Genomic DNA, 24,211 nt, shown 5'->3' on the forward strand with positions numbered 1-24,211 from the left:
AGGCTGAGTCACCAACTTGACCTTCACTGCTATTGCTTCTTAGCTGTTTCTTTCTGTCTGAGTTACTGCGCTAATATTTCTACGGGCCCCTGAAGGTATCTGCCAGGACAAGCAATTCCCTAAGAGAAGGCAAGAACTTTCTTTCTGAAACTCCTCAGGTGTGTGGGAGCAACTCAACCAGCTCGGGGCTACGTGGGCCTCAACTACTCCTGGGTCTCAATGAGGCACGGGGCTTATTTTTAAATGGACATGTTTAGTTGCTTGAATTATTTTTAGAAAATGATTGGTGGATTTTCCTGGCCCCTCATTTCTAAGTCGAACACTCCTGCTGTGGCATTAAAAACAAAACAAAACAAAACACACACACACACACACACACACACACACACACAACCCCTTTGCAAATATCTTTTATGGAAATATTTACCCAGAACATTTATCAAAGCCATAGGATTTAAGAGATAAAACAGGGGCGCCTGGGTGGCGCAGTCGGTTAAGCGTCCGACTTCAGCCAGGTCACGATCTCGCGCTCCGTGAGTTCGAGCCCCGCGTCGGGCTCTGGGCTGATGGCTCAGAGCCTGGAGCCTGTTTCCGGTTCTGTGTCTCCCTCTCTCTCTGCCCCTCCCCCGTTCATGCTCTGTCTCTCTCTGTCCCAAAAATAAATAAACGTTGAAAAAAAAAAAAAAAAGAGATAAAACAGATCTGGTGTTTGCACAATGCGGATTCTTTTTTGGAAATTCTTAACAAAAATCAGATGTGCACAGAAGGAGCCAAGGTTTTAAGAACTGCCCAGATCTGGACACTTCAGGTCAACTTCCAAGCTTACCCTACATTCAAGAAGCCTGAAGGCCACACGGCATGACCCATTTATACTCTACTGTCATAGTAACCACTTGGCCTTATTTCAAAGGTATTATCACCTAATTAGCATAATCTTCTGATAAGAAGTACTAATAGCCTAAATTAGAAGGCAGAACCCCACATCAGTGGTCTCCGGGACTGTTAATCAACTGTGGCCCTAACCTGCTGATGTTAGCATTGCCTGCATCTTTCCTACAGAAGCTATCTTTTAGGCATAAAACTGAAAACCAATTCAGGCCTCCTTACGGGACTGAATCAGAATAGATTTACAAACTTGGAATTTTTACAGCCTGTGGGTTGGAGTCCGCTGCTTTATGACTAAGCCTTCTCCTTACATAAACATTTGGGGCGGGGGGGACACGTTTAGCCTGTGAAGCTGAGACTCCTTCCTCAGCCTTGCTCAACAGAGAGAATGAAGGCACAGAATGGAAGCACAAGGTTTAAAAAGGCAGGTATCTACACAGAGAAACGATCTCACAAACACGCACATTCATAAACATAAAACAGGCTCTGAAAATGCCAACAAGGAGCTTTCACTAATAAAAGGTTACTGTTAGTCGTAGAGGTGTTGGTCGTAATCCGTTATAAGTTAACCTCAAAGGGAAATGCTCAATTATAAGCATTCGTATTTCAGGAAACCGCAAAGAAATGGCTCCCATTTCTGGTGTTAGCTCGATATTCAAGATGGTTTCTAACAAATCCTAAAACTCCAGCTTTTCACCCAGTCGGTCTACCTTAGAAAACACTGTCGACGCACTTAAACAACCCACTGAAATTAATTTCTGAATGGCAGCAGAAGGTACCAGAAGTGTGAAGTGTTCCGTAGGGAAATTCAGAATGGCTTCCCCGATTCCACGGACTTGGGGCCGAGCAAATTCTCAGGAGCTACTTCGGCCTGCACGAGGGTGCTGGGACGTGCAGTTATGGTTTTCCACCTGGACAACGAGCGGTGTGAAGGGTGATGAGCAGCCGCCTCAAGTGGGGGCTTGAGTAGCGCCCACCGCGCTCAGGAGAAGGGCGCTCCGCGGGCGGGAGCGCGTACACACTGGGTGCTCTTCTGATTCGTCGCTGGGGGAAAAGAGGTAACGAAACCTCTGAACGGTGGGACCAGCAGAGAAGATGCCCTTACCTTTCACTGTTCTTTTTGCCGCTGGAAGTGCTGCTTGTAGATCCCGTGCGGGTTCGGTTTCCTTTGGAATCTCCGCAGCTTTCCCTTCGACCGCCAGGAGACACTCGCTCGGAGGAGCTGGTCCTCTTGATGGTACTGAGGCAACACAGAAATGACAATGAGATTCTTAACAGTGATTTTATTTTATTGCCGAGGGCAAACATATACACGTAGATCATATTTCTATATGGATATTTGAAAAGGGGGGCGCCTGGGTGGCTCAGTCAGTGAAGCGTCCGACTTCAGCTCAGGTCGCGATCTCGCGGTCCGTGAGTTCGAGCCCCGCGTCAGGCTCTGGGCTGATGGCTCAGAGCCTGGAGCCTGCTTCCGATTCTGTGTCTCCCTCTCTCTCTGCCCCTCCCCCGTTCGTGCTCTGTCTCTGTCTCAAAAATAAATAAACGTTAAAAAAATTTTTTTTTAAAGGGATTGATTCTAAAGCCCTAACTATACAATATGTGTAAGCGTGTGTGTGTGTGTGTGTGTGTGTGTGTGTGTGTGTGTGTGTGTGTATGGATGGATGTTATTCTCTGCAGAATGGCAGTTGGGATCAATGTCTCTGCTCACTGCCTTTGGAACTGTGGTCATTAGTCCGGGTCAAAGTCATAGCAGGGGTGCCTGGGAGGCTCAGTCGGTTGAGCGTCCGACTTTGGCTCAGGTCATGATTTCACAGTTCATGAGTTCGAGCCCCATGTCGGGCTCTGTGCTGACAGCTCAGAGCCTGGAGTCTGCTTTGGATTCTGTGTCTCCTCCTCTCTCTGCCCCTCCCTGGCTTGCACTCTGTCTCTCTCTCTCAAAAATAAATAAACATTAAAAAAATTTTTATTTTTTTATTTATTTTTTATTTTTTTTAATTTTTTTTTTCAACGTTTATTTATTTTTGGGACAGAGAGAGACAGAGCATGAACGGGGGAGGGGCAGAGAGAGAGGGAGACACAGAATCGGAAACAGGCTCCAGGCTCCGAGCCATCAGCCCAGAGCCCAACGCGGGGCTCGAACTCACGGACCGCGAGATCGTGACCTGGCTGAAGTCGGACGCTTAACCGACTGCGCCACCCAGGCGCCCCCCAAAATTTTTTTTTTTAAAAGACAGCAAAGTCATGGCAGAAACTGAAAGGAAACATCCCAACAACCTTGTGAGCGCTCCAGCAGCTTCATGGGAAGTATCCTGCCCTTGAGCAGGCTTCAGTCTAAACCAGTGGTGCTCAGCCAGGGGTGACTTCACCCCCAGAGGACATTGGGCAATGTCTGGAGACACCTTTGGTTGTCACGAGTGGGGGGGGGAGGGCTCCTGCTGGCATCCAGTGGGTAGAGGCCAGGGATGCTACTAACACCTGCAATGCCCAGGACATCCTGATACAAAGAACGATCCGGCCCCCAAAGTCGGTAGTGCTGGTGCTGAAGAACTCTGGTCTAAAGACAAATGCAAACAGAGTGCCACCGGCAGTGACAGAAACATTCCACTCCACGTATGATGCCTTTGTTTGCAGGTAGTACCCATGTAAGTATAGCCGGTTGTGGGGGGGAGGGCTAGACTGGTTGAGGGTCTGGGGTGCGACAGCTGTGAAGATCTCCTGAATCCTGCAGATTTCTGGGGGAGATCAAACAAATGGCTTGAACATGTTATAATTCCACAGTAGGGAAGAGCCTGTTCTAGGAAGAAGGATGGCCCGTGCACAGGTAGTTCACGGACACGAAACGATGGCCCGTGTGTGGGAGGTTCACGGACACGAAAGGATGGCCCGTGCACAGGTAGTTTGTGGACATGAAGGGTAAGTCGTGCTGTTCTTGGAGCACATACATGTATTACAGGCCTCCCTGTAAAGTTTTTGTCCTCATCACTAGGCCACACATTCCTTGGGATCCCATCTCCTTGATCATTCTTACATATTTCAAGAGCCTAGTAAAGAAGCCAGATACTTATTACATGAAAAAGATGAAAAAAAAATGAATAAATGAACGGAGTATCACACTTTGAGCCCGTCACAGGAAGAGACATGAAGGGCTCTAACTTAGCACCGGCCCAGTAAGAAAGAAGGAGAGGGCCGGCTGGCGGTGCGGGTCCCGGGCAGGGGCTGTGGGGAGGGGCCCGCCCAGGGAGTGGGGAGTGGGAGCCAGGCAGCAGAGAAAGGAAAGAAGGCCAGAGAGAGGGGCCGAAGGTGGGAGGATGCGGGGCACAGGTGGCGCTGGGGCCGCAGGAGGAGACGGGGACGTGACAGAAATGCCAGGTGGCTGTGAGAGCTCAGCCCCAGGGAGGGGGCAGACCAGGCCACACTTTGGGACACAGGTGCCAAGGACGTGAGGCCAAGGCCAGGCCCCTGGGAGGAACCCTTTCTCCTGACGACACAGCACAGCCGTGCCCCGGTCTCTCTTCTTCCTCTGTCCTCGTCCCCTTCCTTCAGGCCAGCTCCAGTCCTTTCCCTGTTGGAACTGCCGATGGCTCAGCAAAGAATCTCTTAGCATGTTTTTTTAAAACCTCACGGTGTGTCGGATTTGAAAAGCCATCTCGCTCTCTGGGTGAGCAAACATAAATAAGGTGACCATAATTGTGGGGATGTGATATGCTGTCTGCACAGCCTCCTTGGTGACTGAGGAAGCTTTGGATTCGCAGTCGGATTTGAATCTTACGGCCGGATCCAAATGGGCACGCCTCGGGGTCAGAACGTGCATTTTTAGAAGGCTCAATTTGGGGACCAGGAAATTACAGATCTTAGGAGAGCACGACATTTCTGAAATTTGGGACTGAGGTCTAAAAATTACAGAAACCCTTGCGCTCGAAGTTCAATTTCTGCCAGCGACGACACACAGCAAGCTGATTTAACGCCGCGGGATCTTTCTCTGCCTGGCCCCTGGAGGGCCCCCGGAAGGCACCAGCAGCAGGTGACCGGCCCAGAGCGTCACCCGCATGGTGTCCCTGGGGGAGTTCATGGCAAGTTCACGGCCACTTAAAGACTTGTATCAAACACCCTTAAGGAGCTGAGAAACCATGACTATTAATCAACGGTGGCAAACATTAACCGGTTTTCTGACGACGCTGAGCTGGGTCGCTGGAAGAGCTAACGGGACACCAGTGATGGAGACGTGGAAACAGCGGTGGCAGGGACAGGCCACACACGCGAAGAACTTCGTGAGGGTACTCCCCCCACCCCCGCCCCCACCCTGTTCTCTCTGCTGGGCTTCCTGCTGAAGAAGGGCGACAGTTCACGAAACACCCAAGGACATGGGTGGGAGGGCCTGCTGAACGTCTAAAAATCCAACAAAGGTCAACGATTAATATGGATGGGTGGTTTGAGGCTCAACCAACGGGAGACACTGCGAACCTGAACGCTGCACGCTAAAGGGACCCGGCGCTCTGGGTGGTGAAAACAAATCTAAGTACCCTCACCTGTGTGTCCAGCTGTGCTGTTTGCGTGCCTTTGGAAGACACACACCTGTTCAATCTATGCGTAAGAGGCCCAGAGACACAGTGGACTAAACCGAGCGCGGGAACAAAAGCGTGGAAAAATATTTTGGTAAGCTTCGATCAACAACGGAACGCACACCGCCCATCGACACGGAAAACACTTCCATCTGCATACACAGACTTGGATACAATTCATCCCAGCTCTACCCAGATATCTCTCATGCCCACATTTGCATTAAAATGCTAAGCTTTTAAAAAATCTACTATTGTTGTATACATTTGGGGGGGGGGGGAACCAAGATATTTCCTTTTGAGAGCCAAGGGCTCTTACGAATTAAAGAGGATTTACCAGGACTCAAAGAGAAGGACAGAAAATAAAGCTGGAAGACCAGACATTCGCAGGATCAAGGGCAGCCAGAAGGAGTAACGCTGTATACTCACTGCGAGAAGCCTCCTTAAATAACCAGCAGGGAATATCAAAGAAGTTAGGTTCCCTCCGGACAGCAAGGGAAAAACAATCCCTTCATTTTGCAAGTGGTGGGACTGGCTGGTGAGAGACTGCACACCGTGGAGTACATTTTCTAGTGTTTAGGGCAAGGAAAGTAGTTTTGGTATAGAACCCCATGGATACGGTTTCTTCTTTTCCCTTCTGGTCTCTACCCCCACTCCTGAACCAAAAACCTTCTAAGGTCTGAAAATGTAACGGTTCTTTACATTACATTATGTACCCATTCAACGTTTTTGCCAATTCAAATGAAATTTCAGACATAATAAAATTTCTGCAAGGTGACTGGTGAGCAGAGGAGAGTGGCAAGCTTTCTTCTTCTGGTTGGATAGTAACTCTAAGCATGATAAGCTGACAATTGTGTCTTTCTTTCATTATGTGATTTGGAATCAAGGGTCAGTTTTCTACCATTTTGCAAGAAGATCTCCAACTTTTACAATTAAAAAAAAAAAAAAGAGGGGCGCCCGGGTGGCGCAGTCGGTTAAGCGTCCGACTTCAGCCAGGTCACGATCTCGCGGTCCGTGAGTTCGAGCCCCGTGTCGGGCTCTGTGCTGACAGCTCAGAGCCTGGAGCCTGCTTCGGATTCTGTGTCTCCCTCTCTCTCTGCCCCTCCCCCACGCTCTCTCTCTCTCTCAGAAATAAAATGAAAACATAAAAAAAAAAAAACAACTAGAAATCTGACAGGTCACTCCTGTGTACCACTAGAGATTTTCTGATAACGTCATTTGTCCTGAGAACCGGGGTGATCATACTCAATTAAAACAATTAGCCACTCAACAAATACTTATCAGGCATTGACCGTTTGTCTTGCAAGTTATGATGCTTGCAGGAGACCACCCACTTCAATAATCACAAAATGGTCTGATCTTTCTCTTCTGCTGTATCTTTGTGGCAGAAATCAAGTCATTTCCTAGGAAGCCTGGTCACTTAGAATCTGACAGATCAGAAGAAGCTTTTCTCGTACATGTGAAGCCACTCCCTAAGCCCAGAGGGGTGACTCCAGGACTTCTGAGAAAGGGACAGGTGTCAACTCATCTTCTCCGTGCAGTAGCAGAACACTTCCACTTCTATTTTGCTACAGAAACAGACTCAAAACATGAGTTTAACGCCTACATCTCAATAGCTCCGAGTGATGAGGAAATATATTAGAAGTAATAATTTTTAGGGGTGCCTGGGTAGCTCGGTTGGTTAAGCGTCCGACTTCATCTCAGGTCATGATCTCACGGTCCGTGAGTTCGAGCCCCACGTTGGGCTCTGTGCTGACCGCTCAGAGCCTGGAGCCTGTTTTGGATTCTGTGTCTCCCTCTCTCTGACCCTCCCCCGTTCATGCTCTGTCTCTCTCTGTCTCAAAAATAAATAAACGTTAAAAAAAATTTAAAAAAAGAAGTAATAATTTTTAAAGACCCATAAAATCATGGGTGCCTGGGTGGCTCAGTTGGTTAAGTATCTAACTCTTGATCTCAGCTCGGGTCATGATCTCACGGCTCATGAGTTCGAGCCCCTCAACAGCTCTGTGCTGACAGTGCGGAGCCTGCTTGGGCTTCTCTCTCTCTCTCTCTCTCTCTCTCTCTGCTCCTACCCTGCTCGCACTCTCTCTCTCTCTCTCAAAATAAATAAATAAACTTTAAAAAAAAAACAACCTTTTTTAAACCCAACTTTTGAAATCGTGTGTCTGTCCAGCACAGACTGGTGCACTTACAAATGCGTATTTCTAGGGGCGCCTGGGTGGCGCAGTCGGTTAAGCGTCCGACTTCAGCCAGGTCACGATCTCGCGGTCCGGGAGTTCGAGTCCCGCGTCAGGCTCTGGGCTGATGGCTCAGAGCCTGGAGCCTGTTTCCGGTTCTGTGTCTCCTTCTCTCTCTGCCCCTCCCCCGTTCATGCTCTGTCTCTCTCTCTCTCAAAAATAAATAAATGTTAAAAAAAAAAAAAAAAACAAATGCGTATTTCTAACAAGTGTAACCATTTTTTCCAAAGGACGGTCCGTTGTTTATTTGGAAGCGATAGATGTTTACCACCCTATCTTATGCTTGGAACGGAGCGCTTTTTAAGTAATGCTCTGTTTTGTACCAGTTTTGTTCTTTTGATCTGTCTTCTCACAGCTCTGCCCTATTGTAAAACTCTACTTTGGAGCGGAAAGAATGAGTGATTGTCTCTGTTCTGAGCCAGTGGAAATGTTATTCTATTGTGCTGCAGCATCCCCACCGAGCAAGGTATGACCTACAATGTCTTCCCCCGGATTGTCTGCCTTTTTTCCTTTGACTAATGGAAACAAAGCTTTTCCCAAGGATTCCAAATCAAGCCCCCAATCGAAGTCTTAATTGGCAACACAAAGCACAGCCGCTGGGTGCTGGACAAGTTCCAAAGGAGATTTTGTTCTTAAGCACCAGGCTGAAAAAACCCCAGAGAAAAGAAAACAAACATATACCCATCCACACGCTGCAGATGCCCCGACTTGGTTAATTTGGAACTCTGATTACAGAAAAATTCCCGCATGATTGTAAACATATTTGAAACGTCCTGGAAGCTATTTTAATCCTAATATTCAGAATGCCCAGCAAGCTTCTTTCTCTTTTCGGAATTCTCTCCTAATGAGACATCTATAGGAACTTGACCACGGAGGAATAATTAGATGCTACTGTTTGGGTTTCCAACTTCCAAGTGGATGGGAACTAACATCCCTGGAAGCCCATAAAAGCCAGAGAAACAAAATAAATGAATCACTAAGTTCTACCCGGAAAACCAAGAGTCTTAGACTCAATCTAGAAAGCCATGTATTTCTGGTTGGCTGTTCTACAACAGTTTATCGGAGGAACCAAACTCATTATTCTGTAAATTAAAAAGAAGCATCTACAGAGGCCTTGGAAAATTTCTGCAAGGAAGGTTAGTGTTTAAATGTTAATACGTATACATGTACATACACACACAATATGATGGCTGCAGATAACCAACCCTCCACACTCCCTCCCTTCTTTCCTTCCTAAGATAATATTGTTGAGAGCAGAAACTAACCACGAGCCCTTGCACGCACATGGCTGACAAAAGGGGGCAGGAGACCCAGGCTTCTGCTCGTAGCACATGGCCAGTTCTGTCCTTGGAGCCCAGCCCCCGCAGTCCCTTCCTTCCAGGCAGTCCTGTCTCTCAGACTCTCTGCCAGAAGTCTCTGTTTAGAGTCACCCTCAGGACTGCCTCTGTTCCGTCAGCACCCACAGGGGCCTCTTGGAACGTCACCGCTCCTGACAGCAGCACACAGCATGGGACATACAGGAGGGATCATTTCCCAACAGTAATTACATCAAGCACTTTTTATGAGCTGATGTAAGTGCTGACCTGGACAGCTTTGCGGGAAGCAGCCTAACACAGCGACAGGAGCATTAGCCCTGGATGCACCAGAACCTGGGTCTGAGCCCATGTTCCCAGCTCTGTGCCCGTGGGGCCTGGGGAAGTTGCCTCACTTCTCTGAGCCTCAGTCTTCTCAGAAAATAGGAATAATAATACCATTTTGAGGATTAGTGACAACATATTAAAAACCCAGCACTTCGGGGCGTCTGGGTGACAGTCGGCTGAGTCAGCTCAGGTTGTGATCCCACGGTTCGTGGGTTCAAGCCCTGAATTGGGCTCTGTGCCAACAGCGTGGACCCTGCTTGGGATTCTGTCTCCTTCTCTCTCTGCCCCCTCCCCTGCCCGCTCTCAATCTCTCTCCAAAATAAATAAATAAACATTAGAAAAATTAGAGAAATACAAATATCATGTGATTTTACTCATATGTGGAATTTAGGATACAAAACAGATGAACATAAGGAAGAGAAGCGAAAATAATATAAAAACAAGGAGGGGGACAAAACATAAGAGATTGTTCTCTTAAATACAGAGAACAAACTGAGGGTTGCTGGAGGGGTTGTGGGTGGGGGTGGGGGGATGGTCTAAAAGGGCAAGGGGCATTAAGGAGGACACTTGTTGGGATGAGCCCTGGGTGTTACACGTAGGGGATGAATCACTGGAATCTACTCCTGAAATCATTATTGCACTATATGCCAACTAACTTGGATGTAAAATAAAATAAAATAAAATAAAATAAAATAAAATAAAATAAAATAAAATTAAATTAAATTAAATTAAATTAAATTAAATAAACTGGCACTTCGTAGGCTTTCATTATCATTAAAGAATGATTTCTATCATTGTCATGGACTTAAAGGGGCCCTCAACTACCCACTGAGGTCTCTGCTGTTTCCTGGGGAAAGCGTCCATCCGATTCCACGGCCCAGCCTCGTTTCTGCAGTCAGTTTCAGAAACTTCATTCCCCAGCCTTATCCTACCCTGAATAAATGTTTCAAACACTAGAACTGAAAACACAATTTGCCAGGAGTTCTAGCAATCATGCCAATTAATCCTATGAGGTCTAAGAAAACCATAAATATTCCATGAAGTGAAGGGCACTATGACACTACGTCAAAGTTACTTTGGACTCAACATAGAGACCTTCTGTAAAATCAAAGAGCAAGAATGTTGGACTCAAGCTCTCACAGAATGAACTGAAAGCTAGAAATTATATTTGCATTTCGACTTTGACTTTTACCTTTGTGCTCTGAAAGACGTTTTTATTTTATTTAAATTCCAAAATATAAGAGACATAAATGATAGAATTCTATTTTATCCAAGAATAAAGGTAAAGAGTCTCATCTTTTCAATAATAATTTGCTACTTTTTTTTTTTAAGATTTATTTGTTTGAGTCATCTCTACACTCAACATGAGGCTCAGACTCACAACCCCAAGATCAAGAGTCGCGAGTCGCACGCTCTACCGGCTGAGTCAGTCAGGTGCTGCGATAATTTGCTACTTTAAAAAGTCACTCTTGGGGCGCCTGGGTGGTGCAGTCGGTTAAGCGTCTGACTTCAGCCAGGTCACGATCTCGCGGTCCGTGAGTTCGAGCCCTGCGTCGGGCTCTGGGCTGATGGCTCGGAGCCTGGAGCCTGTTTCCGATTCTGTGTCTCCCTCTCTCTCTGCCCCTCCCCCGTTCATGCTCTGTCTCTCTCTGTCCCAAAAATAAATAAACGTTGAAAAAAAAAAAAAGTCACTCTTGAAATGAGAAAAACTCACTCTTGAACAACCAATGGGTCAAAGAAGAAATCACAAGGAAATTTAGAAAATTTCTGGAAGCAAGTGAAAATAAAAACATACTAAAACTTACAGGATATGCAGAACACAATACTAAGAGGGAAGTTTATAGCAGTAGACTTGCATTAAGAAGAAGAAAGATCTAAAAAAAAAAAAAAAAAAGAAGAAGAAGAAGAAGAAAGATCTCAAAACAACAACCTAACTTTCTACCTCAAGGAACTAGAAAAGGATAAACTAAAAGGCTAGTGAAAGTAAGGAGCTAATTAATAAAGATTAGAGCAGAGGTAAACACAATAGAGAATAGAAAACAAACCAATGAAACCATAATTTTAGAATATTTTTAAAGAATTTTTTTTAAGTTTTATGTATTCATTTATTTTTAGAGAGAGAGAGAGCGAGTGAGTGAGTGTGGGGGAGAGACCAAATCCCAAGCAGGCTCTGTGCTGTCACCACAAAGCCCGACACGGGGCTGGAACTCATGAACCATGCGATTACCACCTGAGCTGAAGTCAAAAGTCAGACATTTAACTGACTGAGCCACCCAGGTGCCCCTAAATTTCTTTTAAAAAGACCAACAAAACTGACAAATCTTCAGCTACACTAAGAAAAAAAATGAGACTCAAATAACCAAAAGTAGAAATGAAAATTAGAAATGAAAGAGAGGATATTACAACTGTTATCACAGAAGTAAAAAGAATTCTATGGGGCTACTATGAGCAATTATATGCTAACAAATTGGATAACCTAGAAGAAATGGATCAATTCCCAGAATCATACAACCTACCAAGATGAATCATGAAGAAATAAAAACTCTAACAGATCAGTAACCAGAAGGAAATCAAAGCAGTAACTAAAAAAAAAAAAAAAAAAAAAAAAAAAGGCAAAGAAAAGCCCAGGGACAGATGGCATCACTGGAGAATGCTACCAAACATTTAAAGATGAATTAATATCAATTCTCCTTAAAGTCATTCAAAGAATTAAAGGGGGGGGGCAAGGGGGGAGTTCTTCCAACCTCATTCTATGAGGCCAGCATTAGTCAGATGCCGAAACCAGACAAAGACTCAACAAGAAAATCTATAGACCAATACCCCACCCCCCACCACTTATCCACAGGGGATATGTTCTATGACCCCCAGTGGATGCCTGAAACTGTGAAGAGTGCCCTTATTTATACGAGTTTTCCCTATATATACGTATGTATGATAAAGTTTAATTTATAATTAGGCATAATAATAAAATAGAACAATTATAACAACACACTGTAATAAAAGTCATGTGACTGTGGTCTCTCTCAAAATATCTTACTGTACTACTCTATTCACCCTTCTTTTTGTGATGATGTGACACGATAAAATGCCTACATGATTAGATAGAGTGAGGTGAGGGAGGGAGGCATTGTGACATAATGTTAGGCTACTATTTGACCTTCTGATGATATGTCAGAAGGACAGTCATGAGCTTCTGAACTGAGGTTGACCATAGGCAATTGAAACTGAAGAAAGCAAAACCACGGATGAGAGGGGACCACTGCATACACCACAGCCCAGTGGGATTTACTCATGGAATACAAGGATGGTTCAACATATGAAAATCAATGGAATAACATGTTAACACAATGAAGGACAAATACATCACTATCTTAATTGATGCAAAAAAAAGCGCTCGACAAAACTCAACATTCTTTCATGTTAAAAACTCACACCAAATTAGAAATAGAAGAAAACTACCTTAACATAATAAAAGCCATGAATGAAAAGCTCACAGCTGTCGCCACATTCAACAGTGAAGACTAAAGGCTTTTCCTCTAAGATCAGGAACAGGGTGAGGAGACACAGTCTCATTACCCCTGTTCAACACACTACTGGAAATCCTAGCCAGCACAGTTAGACAAGAAAAACAAATGAAAGGTATCAAAATTGGAAAGAGAGAAGGCAAGTTATCTCTGTTTGCAGACGACATGATCCTACATGTGGAAAACTCTAAAGATTCCACACACACATTTGAAAACGAGTAAACAATTCTAGCAAAGTTGCAGGATATAAAAAGAATCAACAAAATCAGTTGCACTCCTATACTAACAATGACTAAATCAAAAAGGAAATTAAGAAAACAATTGCTATCGAATCAGAAAGGATTATATACTCAGGAGCAAACTGAACCAAAGAGGTAAAAGACTTGCACACAGAAAACGTTGCTGAAAAAAAAACCAAAGAAGACATAAATAAGTGGAAACACATCCCACTTTCATGGATTGGAAGACTCAATATTGTTAAAATGTCTGTATTACCCAAAACGATCTATAGATTCAATGCACACCCTGTCAAAATCCCAATGGTATTTTTTGCAAAAACAGAAAAAAAAATCCTAAAAAGGAATGTCAAGGGACCCCAAATAGCCAAAGAACCTTGAAAAAGAAGAACAAAGTTGGAGGCCTGAAGCTTCCTGATTTCAAAACATACTACAAAGTAACAGTAATCAAGTTGGTGTGGTATCTTCTTTAGCACAAAGACAAAAATATAGACCAATGGAACAGAATAGAAAGTCCAGAAATAAACCCTTGAGTATTCAGCCAAATGACTGTCAACAAGGGAGCCGAGCCACACGATGGGAAAAGGACAGTGTCTTTCAACAAATGGCAAAAGGAAAACTGAACATCCACATGCAAAAGAATGGAGCTCTACCTTTACCTTGGACTATACACAAAAATTAACTCAAAAGGGATTAAAGACCTAAACACATGACCTAAAACCATAAAATTCTCACAAGAAAACACAGGAGAAAAGCTTCGGGGTCCTGTACTTGCCAATGACTTCTTGGATGTGACACCAACAGCAAAAACAGACACTTGGGACTACATCAAACTTAAAAACTTTGGTGCACCAAGTAAACAATCCATAGAATGAAAGGCAACTATGAAATGGGAGAAAATATTTGCAAATCAGAGATCTGATAAGGGGTTAATATCCAGAATACAAAAGGAAATTCTACAGTTCAAGAACAATAACTAAAAAATGAGTAATTTGATTAAAAAATGGACGAAGGACTTGAATAGGTATTTCTCCAAAGGTGATATACAAATGGCCAACAAGCATATAAAAAGATGCTCAATGTTGGGGCCCCTGGCTGGTTCAGTTGGTAGAGCATGTGAGGCTTCATCTCGAGGTTCGTGAGCTCAAGTCCCATACTGGGCATAGAGATTACTTAACAAAAAATGCTCAAGGGGTGCCTGGGTGTTTCAGTCGGTTAAAGCATCCAACTTCGGCTCGGGTCACAATCTCATGGTTAGTGAGTTCGAGCCCTGCGTCAGGCTCTGTGCTGACAGCTCAGAGCCTGGAGCCTGCTTCAGGTTCTGTGTCTCCCTCTCTCTTTGCCCCTCCCCTGTTCATACTCGCGCTCTCTCTCTCTCTCTCTCTCTCAAAAATAAACATTGAAAAAAAATTTTTAAAAAGATGCTCAATATCACTTATCATATGAAAAATGCAAATCAAACCCACAATGAGATATTGCCTCAAATCCATTAGGATGACCACCAGCAAAAGAAGAGAAAATAAGTTTTGGGCAAGGATGAGAAGAAATGAGAACCTTTGCCTGCTGTTGGTGGAAATGTAAAATGGTGTAGCCATTATGGAAAACAGTATGGCACTCCCTCAAAAAATTAAAAATAGAATTACCTTATGACTCAGCAATGCCACTTCTGGGTATGTATCCAAAAGAATGAAAAGCAGGATTTTGAAGAGCTATTTGCACACCCATATTCATTGTAGCATCATTTACAATAACCAAGAGGTGGAAACAACCCAAGTGTCCATCGACAGTTGAATGGATAAAGAAACGGTGACGTGTGTGTGTGTGTGTGTGTGTATTATGCAGACCTAAAAAAAGAAGGAAATCCTGTGATATGCTACAATACGGATGAAGCTTGAGGATATCATGCTAAGTGAAATAAGCCAGTCACAAAGGGACACACAAATACTGTATGTCTCTACTCAGAGGAAGCATCCAAAGTAGTCAAAGTCACAGAAACAGAATGCAGAGAGGTGACTGTGAAGGGCTGGGGATAGGAATTACTGTTTAATGGGTAGAGATTCGGTTTTGCAAAATGAGGTTCTTTAAACTGATGATTACCAGAGGGGAGCTGGGTGGGGTATGAGGGGAGTCAGTGATGGGGATGAAGGAGGGCATCTGTCATGATGAGCACCGGGGGACGTAGGGAAGTGGTGAATCGCTGTATCGTACACCTGAAACTAATATAACACTGTGTGTTAACGATCCTGGAATTAAAATGGAAAGAAAGAAAGAAAGAAAGAAACAAACAAACAAACAAACAAACAAACACACAAAAACAGACAAAAAAGTTCTGGAGATCTGTTGCACAACAACGTGCAACAGTACTTAAGACTACTGAATTGTATGCTTAAAAACGATTAAGGCGATAAATTTAACGTCATGTGCTTTATAACACATGGCAATCTGAACTTTGAAATAAAAAGCCTTGACAATCTTCAGCATCTAGATGAAAAAAAAAAAGTCCGTATCTACTACTGTCAATTAGACTCTAGAAGGGCATTTCACGTGGATTAGAAATAAATGATTCAAGTAAGTATTAAACAGAAACGAGGGCGCCGGGGTGGCTCATTTGGTTAAATATCCGACTCTTGATCTCAGCTCAGGTCATGACCTCCCCGTTCGTGGGATTGAGCCCCGTGTCGGGCTCTGCACTGACAGCACGGAGCCTGCTTGGGATTCTCTCTCTCATGAGAGGCACATGCCCCTCCCCCATGCGCATGCTCGTGCTCTCTCTCTCTCTCTCTCTCTCAAAATAAATAAATATACTTTAAGAAACAGATACAAAATGAGGCTAAGAATTTCATTTTTTAAGTTTTAAAAAGCCCCAAAAAACCAATTTTCTTAAAATTCTCAAACAACAAGTACATGAAACTCTATTTGATCAAAACACAATGAAAATACACTTGGTGAGGGAGAGTGCAAACCTACATATTTAAAACAGAAGATGAGATCGCTAGGTTTTCATTCCGAGTCCCAACCCAGCATCCAAGCTAACACCTACAAGCCCAATGGTGGCCCCAGCGCGCCCTAGAGCTTGCTCCGCTCTGTGTCTGGGCACCTACTGGCCAGTTAGTATCGTAAAAAGTTCTATGGCTTCCACGGTGTACTCATAACAAGCCAGGGTCTTCTAGGCTACATTACCATCAGGCATTGAATTTCCTAGAGCCTAAAAATTTAGAAAATTTTTAGATAAAAAGATTTTTATATAAAATTTTTACATAAAAGATAAACTTTCCATATGACGATTATGAAATTATAGAAAAGTTAAGAGCAAACTATGCTCTGAGAGACAACATCAGTATCTAGAACATCACCGTTTGGCACAATTTAAAAGGATGAGCTTGGGGCGCCTGGGTGGCGCAGTCGGTTAAGCGTCCGACTTCAGCCAGGTCACGATCTCGCGGTCCGTGAGTTCGAGCCCCGCGTCAGGCTCTGGGCTGATGGCACAGAGCCTGGAGCCTGTTTCCGATTCTGTGTCTCCCTCTCTCTCTGCCCCTCCCCCGTTCATGCTCTGTCTCTCTCTGTCCCAAAAATAAATAAACGTTGAAAAAAAAAAAATTTTAAAAGGATGAGCTTATCCAAATTTTACAGGTAAATAATTGAGGTTGGTCTGGAGACCTGAGTTTTGCTCTGTGCCAGAGAGGAACTCGGGAAGAGCATATTCATTTGCACACAGGTTACACTCCCATTTGTGTTTTTAAAAGAGAACTTTAAAATACAAAATGGCACACTGTGCTGTTAGCCAATGGGATTTCAGAGACAGTAAGATTAAGTCAAAAAAAAAAAAAAGGCAGAAAAACTTATATAGGTCCTGATATGTCAACACACCAAATCTTATACTTTTATGAATTTTAATTCACACAAGAAATTAACAAGGGTCGTATGAAAAGGTGATATTGATTTTAAGTCTGAGATGGAACTCCTTTCGGAGTTCCCTTAAGGCGCGCTCCACCTACCTTTTGGCTGCCGTTGCCACAGCAGTTTCTTTCCTGGCCCCGGAGGGGGACGGCAGAGAGCCACTAGGTTTCTTTGGTAACACGGTGCCATTGTTGATGGTGGTTCTTAAGGGCAAGGTCTGCACCAGTGGTCTTGCTGTGAGATGAGCAGAAAATGTAATCAGAACTTTCCCCTTTGTCAGTGTAACTTTTTACAGAACTTAAGACAGGGAGGAAGGAAGAGGGTATCAGTTTTAAAATGCTGGCAGGATTGACAAAGGCACCAAGAGAACTCAGCAGAGATTTTCAACAAAGGATGTTGGGACAAGGAACCTAGACACCAGCCTCGCCCCTTACACAGCAACTAACTCAAAGTGGACCCAAGACCAGAATGTAAAACGTAAAGCTATAAAACTTCTAGATGAAAACACAGGAGAAAAATCCGTGTGACCTTGGGTTTGGTGGCTTTTTAGATACACCACCAAAAGCATGATCCATGAAAGAGAAAAACAGATTGCTTGGACTTCATTAAAATTATAAAAACGCTTGCTCTGTGAAATGCATTGTTATAAGGATGAAAAGATAAGTCACAGACTGGGAGAAAGTATCTACAAATCACATATCTGATAAAGGACGTGTATCTGGAATATAAAGAAAGAATGCTTAAAACAGTCAGAACACAAGCAGCCCAATTAAAAAAATGGGCAAAAGATCTGAACAGACACTTCACCCAAGACGATCTACAGATGGCAAATAAACATATGAAAAGATGCTCCACATCTTTTGTCATTAGGGAAATGCAAATTAAAACCATAATGAGATATCTCTATACACCTATTAGGGTGGCTAAAATCCAAAAAAACAAACAAAGTAGCACTTGCTGGCCAGGATGCAGAGCCGCGGGGTTCTCATTCATGGCTGGTGGGAATGCAAAATGGTACAGACACCCGGGAAGACAGTTTGCCAGTTGCTAAATATAGTCTTGTGGTAGGATCCAGGCATTGTGTGACATTAGGTATTTATTTACTCAACTGATTTGAAAACTTATGTCTGTATAAAGCCTGCATTTAATATTTATAGCAGTTTTTTTTTTTTTTCATAATATTGTCAGGAACTGGAAGCAACCAAGATGCCCTTCAATGGGTGAGTGGAAAAACAAACTGTGGTCCGTCCAGACCGCGGAATATGATTCAGCAAAAAAAAAAAAAAGAAAAGAAAAAAGTGAGGAAGAAATCCACGCCAAGGACAGGGCTGAGGCTTATTAAATCCATGCCACCAAGTGAGAGCAGCCAGGCTCGAAAGGCTGTGTTCTGTATGATTCCATTTATATGACAGTCTATAACAGGCAAAACACTGGGGCGCCTGGGTGGCTCAGGTGGTTAGGCATCCAACTTTGGCTTGGGCCACGATCTCATAGTTTGTGGGTTCAAGCCCCTCATCGGGCTCTGTGCTGACAGCTCAGAGCCTGGAGTCTGCTTCGGATTCTGTGTTTCCCTCTCTCTCTGCCCCTCCCCTACTTGCCTTCTTCTCTCTCTCTCAAAAATAAATAAAATTAAAAAAAATTTTTTTATAAAAGGCAAAATTACAGAAACAAAAAACCAGATCAGTGGTTGCCAGAGGTTGGCCAGGTGGGGGGCGGAGGGCTGAACAGGTAAGACCTAGGAGAAGTTTAGGGTGGTAAAATGATTATGTGATGCTGCATGGTGGCTATGTGAGATCAGGCATCTGTCAAAACTTACAGGCTCTTATGGCACAAAGAATGAACTTGAACGTTTGCAAAGAAAAATCAGTTAGGAGGTGGGGGGGGGGAACCCATGACAGATAAAAGAATCAAACTACGTTACCAGTATGTACTACGATGTCATGGAAGGGGGTGGGGCAGGAGAGGTGCTGTGGAAATGGGGAGAGACTGTCTGCCTACCCGGGAGCACATGGTAAGCACTGTGCTCCAGTCAGTAACATTGTTTCCCACAGGGCATGGTCTATACCTCTGAAACCACAATCATGAACACTAGGGCGAGAACAATTAAGAGACGGGTGAAGGATGGTGGGAGCAAGGCTTCATTGTTGAAGAGCAAGGCTACAGACAAGCCAGGGGGAGGCTGCAATGAGCCAGGTTCAGCCTGATAACAGCCACAGATACACAATTATACATGCGTATGTAAACACATATTGTATAAACACAGACATGCCTTAGCTCTGCCCGCTACGACTGCCGAAAGCAGTATCACCCGGCGCCCAAACCTTGGTTTCTAACACGATTCCACAACAGCAGGGGAGCCTGGACTCCTCGGGGAAATGCCCACATTTGGGGCTGGGGCAGGGCACCCACGACACGGGCCTGGAGCGTCCTGTACTACCAGAGAGAAAGGAAGTGCTCAAAAGCAGTAATAAAACCCCAACCCCTCTACTGATGGGGTCAAGTCAGAGGCACTCAGGAGCCAACTGAAAGAGCTCCCCGTAGCCAAAGCTGGGAAACCCGCAGGAACAAACCACACAAGGCAGTACTGGGTCACAGCCTGAGGTATACAAGTATCCATGAGTCCATACCGATACAAGGTGATAACAGAGGAAATGATTAAATGGGGGGAGAAAAGATACGTCTCCCGTGCATAATTCCAGATAATTTACGTAGACACTCAAGGAGGTGGAGTGCAATTCTCTATTCCTGAAGTGTGGGCGGCATAGTGACTGCCTTCTGCACTGTCCAGCGTGGGGACGGGGGGAGTCACTGCACTGTGGACAAACCTGGCAAACTCTGTCCAGGCCAACGTCACAGTGATGAGTCCTACCGATAGCACGTGACCTTGACAGGATGTGAGGGACGTGCATTTTACCTCTACGGTCTTCCTCCCCAAAACCCATGACCTACCCAAACCCAAGGTGAAGGACAATGAGCCATCTGACTAGGGCTCCTCAAAACTGTCAGGGTCATCAGAGACAAGGAAAAAGTCTGAGAAACTGTCAGTCTAGAGGAGCCTAAGGAGACAAATGTGATCCTGGATCGATCCTGGAACAACAGCAAAAAAGGGTATTAAGGATAAACTAAGGAAATCTAAATACAGTGTGCCTTTAATTAATAAAAATGTATCACCGTGGTGGCATACTAAATGTAGAACGTTAATCGTAGGGGAACCTGGGTGCGGGGTGTATGGGAACTGTCTGTATTATCCCTGTAACTCTTCTGTAAATCTAACACTACTCTGAAATTAAAAAAACAAAATCATTTGAAATGCTAGCAGAATTTGTTTTGTCCATCACAGAATTAAATCTGCCTCAATTTATGTTCTTGAAAACACTAACAAAACTGCCTAGAATGCCAAGTGTTTAATGAACCGGAACTTTTCGGCCCCTAAAGCAGAAGGCTAGGCTTCCTTCTTTCTTTTTAATTTTTATTTAAAATTTTTTTTTAATGTTTATTTATTTTTGAGAGAGAGACAGAGCTCGAGAGGGGAAGGGCCAGAGAGAGAGGGAGACCCAGAATGCGAAGCAGGCTCCAGGCTCCGAGCTGTCAGCGCAGAGCCCGACATGGGGCTCGAACCCACGAACCGCGAGATCATGACTTGAGCCGAAGCCTGACGCTTCACTAACAAAGCCACCCCGGCGTCCCAGCTTCCTTCTTTTGTTAAATGTGACCGAAAATGGCAAAAGCCACAGGCGGCTCCCCAGCCAGAGCATGAAGCCCTTCGCCACCCTCTATGCTCTCTTTCCTCATCTCCCGAGCACCTGCTCACTCAAGGGCCTGGGGCGCACTGGGAGCTAGCATTCCTCAGTGGAGGCAGCACGGCTCCCAAACCACGATTCCCCATCTTCTCTCGCACACAGCGTGCTGGTCCCCAGGACCCTTCTCCCCAGCGGGAAGACAGGCACCGTCACGGCCGCTCTTCCTCCTCTCTCTGCTTTGTCCGCCATCTTGGCCCCATTCTGGGTTGTTATTTTTTTTTAAGTACATGTACTGCGTTAAACAGAGTCCCCCACATTCATGTTCACCCAGAACCTCAGGATGTGACCTTACTTGGAAGTAGGGTCTTTGGAGATGTAATTAGTTAAGATGAGGTCATACAGGATTAGGGTGGGCCCTGAACCCAATGATGGTGCCCTTGTGAGGAGCAGAGAAGAGACACAGAGCCTCCCTGGGGAGAAGGCCACGTCCCTGTGGACGCAGAGCTTGGAGCAAAGCGTCCAGAGGCCAGGGAATGCCAAGGATGGCCAGCAGCCACGGAAGTGGGGAGAGGGGCCTGGGACAGCCTCCCTTAGAGCCTCTGGAAGGAACCAGGCCTGCCCGCCCCTCAACTTCAGTCCAGCGGCACTGATCTTGGACTGCCGGCCTCCAGGACTGGGAGAGAATACGTCCATTGTTATAAGCCTCCCAGTTTGTGGTCACCTGTCATGGCAGCCCTAGAGATGAGAACGACGCATATGTGAGCCTGTCTGTCCCTTCCGTTCCTGCCTGTCCAGCCTGTCCCTGCAGCACGACTCCTAGCCCCAAGGGTGGGTCTCCGGGGCGCTCCGTCAGCCGGGTCCAGGCTCGCCTCCCCATGACCCTCACCTTGATGTCCCTCGCCGCCACCTCCAACGGCCCCCAGGAGCCACCGCACCATGTTGCATGTAACCAGGACTGACACGGGACCTGCACATCTGGGGGCTCCTACTTCACAACCAGCCCGCGGAGGGGAGAGGACACCATCCCAACTCCTGGGTTAGTGCACCTCCCCGCCACCCGGCCAGTTAGGATGTGGGCTTTTGTAACCTCAGCCATCTGCTCTCATTCTATCCGTACGACTGTATTTTTCCCACCGTGTCCCCAGGTGCTTCCGTGTGCCCCCCACAAACCAACAAGCCAAACAATTCCACCTCCTCAGCTCTGCTCTTGCTGGGCTAGCAACGTGGGTGTGTGCACTCACCTGGAGGGCGTGCTACGGTACACAACGCGGGGCTCCGGCCCTTAGTGTTTCCGATCCTGGGTCTGGGGTGCAGCCTGAGAAATCTGCCTTTCTAGCAAGCTCTCAGGGCATGCCTCCGTTGCTCCGGGGACCCCACTTTGAGACCCACAGGCTATGCCGCTGTCCTCTCCTGGGCATTTCTGCCCTCCCGGATGGCCTCTCCCAGCTCCTACACCAGTCTGGGCCTCCCAGTTGAGCACTGGCTTACACACTGTTGTTCCAGATGAGCTAATCTCACTCTGCAGAGCAGAGGGGGTCGCAGACGATGCCTGAGCTGGGAGGGGTATCCCCTAGATCTCTGCACACCCTGCTCCGGCGGCAGGCCGGCCAGGTATGCTGCTCTGTCTCTTGGGCTGACAGCAGAGAGCGAGTCACCCCTCCTGGGCCCCAGGGGCTGATGGGGGGAGCAGTCACCTGAACCTAAAGGGAGAGAAACTGCTTTGGGAGCAGAAGCAACATTCAGAGGAGGGACACAGCCGACCCGAGGGACCCCACGCGGCAGGAGCCAAGGAAGTAAGGCCCCCCTCTCTCCCCTCCTTCCAAGCCCCAGCGAGGGCTCCCCGTGCGCAGACCTAACTGGGAGGGGGAGGGCAAGGGCCTGGCGGCGTGGTCCCTGCAGAAAGGACCCACAAGGGTGCCTGGGTAACTCCGTCGGTTGAGCTCTTGACCTCGGCTCAGGTCACGGTCTCACGGCTTGGGAGATGGAGCCCCGAGCCGGGCTCTGCGCTGACAGCGGGGAACCTGCTCGGGATTCTCTCTCTCTCCCTCCCTCTCTGCTCCGCTACTGCTCACATTCTCTCTCTCTCTCTCTCTCTCAAAAAATAAATAAATAAACATTAAAAAAATAAAAAAGACAGGACCCAGAGGGCCCAAGGAGGACGTCTTGTACCCAGCTCCTCTCTGGCCCCTCGTCCAGGACCCCCACCCCACCACACACACACACACACACACACACACACACCCCGCCAAACCAGGCTGGGTGAGCCTCCTCCCTGCTCCCACTTCCCTGGCCTGTGCCAGGGGTGTCCTGTGTCACCACACCCAGGACACCACATGGCAGTCGTCTGTTTGTTCACCTGTCCTCTCCATCCACGACGGGAGGCTCCTTGATGGTGGGACCTGCTGTGATGCCCCCACAGAAGGAACACAACAAGTATGTGTCCATCAGACCGCACTGATCTCAAATCCAGTCTCGTCATAACCTCGTTCTGTCCTTCTCCCGAAAGGGAAAATAGGGCTGTGGAAACCCACGGAGAGGATATCAGCTGCGCGCAGTGGCTTTCGCACAGGGTGTAATGGATCCTGTACGTCACACTGTCACAGAGTGTCCTCAAAACAAACAGAATTCTTAAAGCTCTGATAAGAAATCATGAAAGAAGGGGCGCCTGGGTGTCTCAGTCGGTTAAGCGTCCGACTTCGGCTCAGGTCATGGTCTCACCATCTGTGAGTTCGAGCCCCGCGTCGGGCTCTGGGCTGACAGCTCAGAGCCTGGAACCTGCTTCGGATTCTGTGTCTCCCTCTCTCTCTGCCCCTCCCCCACTCGCGCTCTGTCTCTGTCTCTCTCAAAAATAAACATTAAAAAAGTTTCTAAAAATAAAAAAATGCAATCATGAAAGAAAACACAGGATGGCAGGGAGGCATGGTGACCACCTCGGAGTGGCAAAGAAGGTGGAGAGACCCCTACTTTGGCAAGATCTCGCTGGCTGTGCCGCTCTTGGTAACATCCTCAGGCTGTCACGGCCACGGGCTTGGTCAAGAGCACCACAGCTGCCACCAACATGCCTAGTAACTGCGTATTTTGCACGTGACGCCTCCTCAGGTCGCTGCCAGGTTTGCCCATCTGGATGTGGTTAGCCACTCGAGGAGGAAAGGCGGCTGCCATAAAGGGAATGTTCTGGAAGAAAAAACACCTGCTAACGTCCAGTGTGAACAGGCAGCAGCCTGGATTGCGAGCGGGAGGACAGGAGGATACGAGAGCAGCCTGTAGGACAATGCGTCATCTTCAGACGGGCAACGTTTACAACTGTGGAGGAGAAACTGCACCGAGGGAAGGGCTCACACGCAATTTCCGCTCATCAGGTGCTGAGATAAATGACTCCTCCGTTGCCACACGACACTAAGATAGGAGACATTCTGCTGGTTCATAAACGGGATTTTTTAAATAACATTTCAATTGTTCCTAGGGGCAAAACGTAGACACACAGCACGAAAGAAGA

At 46.3% G+C, this 24,211-nt stretch overlaps 1 protein-coding gene across 1 annotated transcript in view; it reads right to left on the reverse strand.

Moving 5' to 3' along the window:
• The window catches only part of EML1 (EMAP like 1), a 77,983-nt gene that overhangs the window by 48,267 nt on the left and 5,505 nt on the right, over positions 1-24,211 (reverse strand). Inside the window, exons 2-3 of the mRNA XM_047079778.1 lie at positions 17,074-17,209; positions 1,991-2,125 (exon numbers count right to left, since the gene is read on the reverse strand). Coding sequence (XP_046935734.1) covers positions 1,991-2,125; positions 17,074-17,209 — 271 coding nt within the window. The remainder of the gene's footprint in view (positions 1-1,990; positions 2,126-17,073; positions 17,210-24,211) is intronic.

The sequence above is a fragment of the Lynx rufus genome, unplaced genomic scaffold (genome assembly GCF_022079265.1).
Source record: "Lynx rufus isolate CCGP_SWC_20201006 ecotype Redwood Valley unplaced genomic scaffold, mLynRuf1.p SCAF_17, whole genome shotgun sequence".
Lineage (NCBI taxonomy): Eukaryota > Metazoa > Chordata > Mammalia > Carnivora > Felidae > Lynx > Lynx rufus.